This window comes from Leptonychotes weddellii, chromosome 4 (assembly GCF_054177405.1).
Source record: "Leptonychotes weddellii isolate Sample4059 chromosome 4, ASM5417740v2, whole genome shotgun sequence".
NCBI lineage: Eukaryota > Metazoa > Chordata > Mammalia > Carnivora > Phocidae > Leptonychotes > Leptonychotes weddellii.
This window is the reverse complement of record NC_138372.1, coordinates 41,595,041-41,602,399: the sequence shown is the minus strand read 5'-3', so window position 1 is coordinate 41,602,399 and position 7,359 is coordinate 41,595,041. Positions and strand designations below refer to the sequence as shown.

Here is a 7,359-nt window from a genome sequence, read left to right as displayed (position 1 = left end):
GCGCCCAGGATATTTCCAGTTTTGTAATAAAACAACTATGAAGACTACGGTCCTGCTTTCATTCATTCATTCATTCATTCATTCAACCAGTAATGCCTGAGCACATCTGTGAGATCAGGTGCTCTCCCAGAGAATGGCTAAGCCAGGACTGCGCTGGACTGGCCTTTGACCATCTCTCTGTAACGTAGGATCACACTCACTGCAATCTGGGAGCCAGAGTGTGGCACTCAGAAATAATCAGGCATTTATAAGCACAGAATTACTGCACAAACGTTAGCAGTGCTGGTGGCTGTTCTCACTCCCACACCTGCTGGCCCCCTGGGCCCAGCTGGCATCTCCCTTCCACCTGGCCATCCCCCCGCTGCACTTGGGAGCCCTTGAGAACTTGGACCAGACCCCATGCCTCGACCCCTTCCCCAGCTGTAAAACAGTAACGGGAGACTTTGAAAGGGAGTTCCTGGATATGTCCGTCTATTACTTCCCTCGCGGTTGGGAACATGATCTGTGCTCCCTGAAAGAGCAAGTGTGGCTCATCACCCTGCCCTGTGAGAAACTGTAAAAGGAGCTCTGTGGTGCATGATGAGTTGACTGCTGTTGTCCCTGGACTGTGGTTGCCATCAGGAAGTGGCCGGGGCTGTGCGATGGAGTTAAGACAAGAGCAGCAGGCTGTGTGGTTGGGCGTGACCAGAGTCCTCTGCTGTGTAGGCATCACGGGCAGTGGCCTTACGGAGAACAAGCTGGACCCCCGGTCTTACCGTAAAACCGGGCAGTTTGGGTTGGGCTGCTTCCCCTGTCTGAGCTTCAGCCACACCGGTCTCATGGCTGTTGTCAGGATTTCATGAAATAAAGCCTATGGGAGCGATCCCCAGTATGCAGTGGGTAATCAGTAACTGGTGGCTTTTCTTTTCCCAGGCTTGAGAAGCCTCCCCTAAGTGTTAGGAGTAAATACGTTGGGATGGAGGAAGGGTATGAAAGCCAAGACTCACTGGCTGTCCTCTAGGATTGAGGAGGTGGGAGACAATGGCTGCAGGCTTGGAAATTTGCAAACACCGAAGGGCATGGTGTTACAAGTTCCTTGGTTTGTAGGCCAGTGTTCTCATCACAGCATTCTTCTCAGAAGGAAAATGAAAGAATCACTTTCTGTGACCCAGGTCATTTCTCATCCATGTTACTAGATTTAAACCAACAACTTGGCAAGGGCGTGTGCAGCCTCCTTTCATGGAGAAGGAAACTGAAGCTTGGAGAGGTTGTCATGGCTAAGCGACACCAGGCAGGTGGCAGAGCCGGGACTCAAACCCAAGACATGGTCTTGGGCATTCACCTTCCTACAGAAACCCCTACCATGGCTCAGTGTTGACACAAGGCTGGTAATCCCTGACTCTGAAGCCCAGTATCCTGAGATTGGCTCAGATCCTCTGACTTTCTGGCCACCAAGCCTGAACCATGTCCTTGATTGTTCATCTAATCTTTTTTTCTATATCTGGGTCTTTATTTGTCTCTTTCTTTGTTAAAAATAATACATATAACTGTTATATATAACATATATATATATATATAGTTTAAAGATTTTATTTATTTATTTGACACAGAGAGAGAGAGAGAGTACAAGCAGGGAGAGTGGGAGAGGGAGAAGCAGGCTCCTGAGCAGGGAGCCTGACGCAGGACTCGATCCCAGGACCCTGAGATCATGACCCGAGCCACAACCAACTGAGCCACCCAGGAGCCCCAACATATATATATATATATATTTAATATTATATATGTTTATGTATAAATATTTTTGATTGTATATTTTTGTTGTTACAAAGGTACCATATGGCCATGTGGGACTTTTTCAAAAAGGGAAAAATGACTGTGTTAGCACTCCTATATTTCGTTCCATGCATATTTCTGTCCATATATTTCTGAAATAGAAAATTGAGATTTTCCTTTTTTTTTTTAAGATTTTATTTATTTATTTGAGAGACAGAGTGAGCGTGTACACGAGGAGGGGGAGGGGCAGAGGGAGAGGGAGAAGCAGGCTCCCTCCCCGCTGAGCAGGGAGCCAATTTGGGCCTCAGTCCCGGGACTCCAGAATCATGACCTGAGCCGAAGAAGGCAGATGCTTAACCGACTGAGCCACCCAGGCGTGCTGCAAATTGAGATTTTCTAGATTATAGTCTGCCATTATATACTGAACATTCTCTTATGTCACTGAATATCCTTTACCACCTCCACTTTGATGACAGGCCTCGATTCTGCCTAATTTCCCTGTTGGTTTCCTTTCAGATCATCACTGGGGAGTTCTACCGCATCTACTACCTGAAGGAGAAGTCCCGGTCAACGATTCAGAACCCCTATGTGGCAGCCCTCTATAAGCAGGTGGGCTGCTTCCTCTTCGGCTGTGCCATCAGCCAGTCCTTCACAGACATTGCCAAAGTCTCCATAGGGCGCCTGCGTCCTCACTTCCTGAATGTCTGCAACCCCGATTTCAGCCAGATCAACTGCTCCGAGGGCTACATCGAAAACTACAAATGCAGAGGTGACGACAGCAAAGTCCAGGAGGCCAGGTGAGTCACTGCCTACCATGGTCACAGTGTGCGCGCTCCGGATACAGGCAGTTCAGGGAACACTGCATGAGGTGCCAAGCTCAGTGCTGGGCTTTGGTTTCAAGGGGTGAATAAGGCATAGTCCCCATTCTTAAGGAACTCAGGGTCAAATGATTTAGATACATAGATAAATAAGTAGTTACGGTAGAACACTGGTAAGTCCATCCGTCTATCCATCCATCCTTCCATCCTTCCATCCATTCATCCATTCTTTTGCTTACTCACGCATCCATGGGTGCCTGCTAGGTTCTAGACTGTGTCCAAAGCACGGCAAAGGATGCAAAACCATACAAGATGGTGCTGCTCTCAAGGTCACAGTCTAGGGAGGGAAGACAGACAGGCAAACATGTGTCAGGCGTGTGAATATGGCCCTTTCATGGCCCTCTCTTGCTCTTGCAGGAAGTCCTTCTTCTCTGGCCACGCCTCCTTCTCCATGTATACTATGCTGTATCTGGTGGTAAGTACCTTCCTTCTGATTCCAGTGGAGTGCAGCATCCAGCCCCAGCTTAAATCTCTTCTGTGCAGAGAGCCCTTGGGATGGTTAGGGATAGACTTCATTGTGAAATCCTTGAAAGAGAAGTTAGCTAGAAAAATGAGGTTCTGTTTTGAGCTGTGCCACAGCATCAGTGAGAAGTTGTTTTATTTTCTAGGTGTTTCCCATCTTTCAAATAAAATTAATATTTATTGTGGCTGTTTGATAAGGATTGTGCACCCATTTTTAAGTTAAAAAGTGACGAAGACACTCATATCACGCTTTATGGTAACAAGCCCTGTTTTCTGAACATCCATTTAACTCAGTTGACCCTTCCAGGCACCCTAGGTTATAAGTAATATTGTCTCTTTTGTGGGAGAGGATTGCTGAGTAAGGCTCGGAGAGTTCACGTGAATTGTCAGAATTTACACAGACACTAGCACTATTGCTCACATCCAAGCCCTGTCATCAGATTCCTTGTGGTGTTCGCCATGCCAGCCCTCCTCCATCCCCTAATGAGGGAAAGGCTTTAAAAATTATCATTATCTGATGACTTAGAGTGATTTCAAGTGTGACAGAATAATTCTGCCTCCGTGAGCACACGTGATCTCATAATAACATGGTGAGGCATGACATGTGTATCCCTGCTGCTGGGATCCAGAGACCAAGGCCCCGGGAGCCTAAGCAGTGTGATGGGGGTGGGGGTGGGGTTCCTCAGCTAGTGGTGGGGCCATAATCTGAACCCCTGTGTCACCCCTCCCATGGCCACGTCTGCTCTGACTTCCCAGAGGCGCTGGGACAGTGCAGATCCACCTCTCCAGCTGCAGCACAGAGGGCGGCTGGTCTGTTTCTCTTTGTGAGTTACATACGGTCCCCTGCCTTTCCTCTCCCCTTGAATGAGGTCCCTGTGCCAAGGCACTTCCTGCTTTCGGCCTCTTTGATGAAGAGCAAGAAGGCGCTGAGAGGTCAGACGTAGCTCAGGGGATCATAAGCTGTTTGCAGAGAGAATGTTTTGATTTTGACTTACTTAAAAAACATAATTAGGATTTGGAAAACCTAGCAGAAGGGTTTTGTTTTGTTTTGTTTTCCCTTGCAATGCTTTCCAAGCCCGGAGGCCTCCGGGCTTCCCATTACCTGGGATCCAGAGCCCAAAGGTGGGCCCCGACAAGCCTCAAGCGGGGATTTTATTTATTCACGAATCGCGTGCCCCTCCCTTCTTCATTTGTTGTTGTTTTGCTTTTGCTTTGCTTTTAGAAAGCTAATTTAATGAAGATACTTAGTTTCCTATTTCATTTTTTTATACTTTACCCGGGTCTGGAAGCAATTTTACAAATGTAATTTCAGTGTTTTGCAAAGGTGCTTGGAGGAGTGGGTCTGTGTTCATTTTTCTCCCATTCCTTCATTTTCTTCCAAGAGAAAAATACTGGGTAATTTTGAAACCAACTCTGCACTGTATATGCTCTACAGCCGCCAAAAAGATAAAGGTGCTGACCTGTTTCTGGTGCCTTCTGTGTACCAGGCACTGGGGCAAGCTCACACCACAGCATTCGGTTCTCTCAGTAACTCGATGAGATGCATCTTGATTACCTCGTTTTCAGCTGGAAACCAACCAACCAACCCGAATCTTAAGAATTTTGGTAATAAAAGTTCCATCTCCTATAAAAGGGAGAAAATGGATTTGAAGGCTCGTCTTGATGACACCAGGATCACTGTCTGTTCTTTTCGTGGTATTGCTCTTCAAAACACAAAAACAACCCCACCAGGATAAACTTAAAGAATATAAGTTCCCAGGGTGCCTGGGTGGCTCAGTTGGTCAAGCCGGGGTCCTGGGATTGAGCCCCTGCATCGGGCTCCCTGCTCAGCGGGGAGCCTGCTTCTCCCTCTGCTTGCCGCTCCCCCTGCTCATGCTCACTCTCCCTCTCCCTCTGTGTGTCAAATAAATGAAATTTAAAAAAAAAAAAAAACAAAAAAACAGAATATAAGTTCCCAACTCTAATTTCCATTTCCCCTAATGGCAACCCGCCTTTCTTCAGATCTGCTTTAATGGAGGACCTGCCCCCTCGCCCCCACCCCCACGACCACCTCCTACCAGCGGTGATTACAGCCAGAGACCTCCTCTGCAGGGGTGAGGAATGAGGGGTATATTCGGACCGAACGTCTGTTCGCATCTTTGAGGGAGGAGAAAATTACAGTGCCTGTATGTTTCTGGAAAGAAGGAAGGGAAGGAGGCAGGGGAAGAGGGTGGGAGGAAGAGAAGAGCCTCCTTAGTCCTCCATGGCCCTAGCATCTTACTGCACACGCACACACAGCCGTGCACACACCATACACTAGAGAAGCCTTGCAAATGCATGCATTTTATCATGCACAACTCACGGATACCCATTATACAACATATAAACATAGGGCTCCATTTTTAGCTCTCAGGTTATCTTGCCCTGAAACAACCCCTGAGGCTAAATTCCAAGGAGGACAGTGCTCTTCGGCAGGCTTGCTTCTACTGATGCTACACAGAGATCTCAACCCTCTGAATGTCCAATGTGCAAAGCTTTTTTAGAGCACCATTGCTGCCTGTCAGGGTCCGTGGGAAATGCTGCACTCAGAGCAGCCCCCGGCCCATCCCCCAGTGCTTCTCTGTGGAGCTTCAGGAAGTGGAGGTGGGCAGAGGAGACCCTGGCCTCCCCCAGTGCAGCTTCCCTGGGGGCCTTGAGGAAAATCACCTTTGAACCAGTTGGGTGTAGCATTGATGGCATTTGTCCCCAGGGTCTGGCAGACCTGGATGATTCCGCCACCTCATGACTAGCTCTGGAACCTGGGGTTGCTTACTTAGCTTTCCCGCCTCAGTGTACTCCTCTGTAAAGTGGAGACAGTCATGTCTCTTTTGCAGGATCGTTGCTACTTTTCATCTCTAGACCCCACTTTCTTCATCTGTCAAATGAAAGAGTGGAGTTAGATGGTACCTACTTATGTCTCAATCTCTGCGGTTCTATTTGAAAGAAGTTTGAACTACCCCAAGCGGTACAAGAAAAGATGGGAAGCCGTCAGCGACAAACTTATGCCCTCAATATGTTGGCGTTCCAGGGTGGGGGGGCAGGAAGCACCAGCCCCCTCTACTCCAGGCCTGTCGGCAACATCTGCCACCTGAGGCCTCCCGTGTCTCTGAAGGACACTCCACGTTAGGTTTTGATTTGTAAAATGGTTAGCTTGGAAAAACCATGCCCCAAACACCAAATTCTCTCCGGGCATAGAAGCTTACAGATGAGGCTAAGGCATGTTAGCGATGAATACAGATTCTAGTAAGAAAAATCCACAGCAGATAAAGCATGCATGATGCTTTTCTAACCCTGAGTCCTGGCCTAAGCCCCAGAGAACCACATCTGGACCAGCCTTGGCCCTCCACGGTCAGGGATGGAGGATGACTGGCTTTCTGGGTAAAATGCCAACACCTGAGCAGGCCCCGATCTGTGGGCCTACCTGGTGTCTGTTTTGCCAGGCGCTCTGCTACCTCGCAGGGCTACTAATGTGAATCAGACCTGGGCCTCGCCCTCAAGGAGCTCAACGTGGGTTCAAAACTCGGAATATCAGCACGTATTTAATGGGAGCCTGTGATAGACCAAGCAGCACGCCAGGGGTGGGGATGTAGACATTGGGAAGTCATGGGCACAGGCCTTGGGGTGCTCAGTCTAGGGGAGCAAGTAGACGATGACAGCAGTTTGGTACACTGTGCCGGGGGGGGGGGGGCGCAGGTGTAGGTCCTTATGGAAACTTAAGAGTCGTGACACCTAAGCCAGCCTGGAGTGGAGGGTGGCGGAAGCTGGGGAAGGCTGCCAGTAGGGTGAAGATGGGCAGATTGGAAGAACTGCCTGTGTGCAGGTGAAAAGGAGGGCGGTGATTTGCAAGCTGCAGGTTTTCAGTTTAGTCCAGCTGTGGTGGCCGGTAGGAAGCAAGGGATGGAGGGTGCAGTGAGAGCTGAGAGGACTTTCAGGACCAGCTGCCCCAGCCCCTCCTCCTGCAGCTCAGATCAGGCAACAGCAGGTTGGTGGCCAGGCCTTTCCTTTGCCACCATGCCTCCCTACCCGAACGAGCACCTTGCCCCCTTGCCTTCTTCAGGGTGCTTTGTCAGAGAAGCCTTCCCCGGCCCCTCCTGCGATACTCCCTAACTCCCTTTGCAGCCTTATTCCTGCCCCCCACCCAGTTTCTCACCGTCTGATGTCTACATTCATTTCTCTACCAGATAAATTGTAAGCTTCATGAGGGGGATGCTTTTGTCTCTTGATTCACCACTGTATCCCACCGCCCCAA

The 7,359-nt window shown here is 49.1% G+C and overlaps 1 protein-coding gene across 1 annotated transcript in view; it reads left to right on the top strand.

Annotated features, from left to right (window-relative positions):
* The window catches only part of PLPP3 (phospholipid phosphatase 3), an 83,179-nt gene that overhangs the window by 53,824 nt on the left and 21,996 nt on the right, over positions 1–7,359 (top strand). The window contains exons 3-4 of the mRNA XM_081818487.1: positions 2,269–2,549; positions 2,988–3,045. Of these exons, the coding sequence (XP_081674613.1) occupies positions 2,269–2,549; positions 2,988–3,045 (339 nt within the window). The remainder of the gene's footprint in view (positions 1–2,268; positions 2,550–2,987; positions 3,046–7,359) is intronic.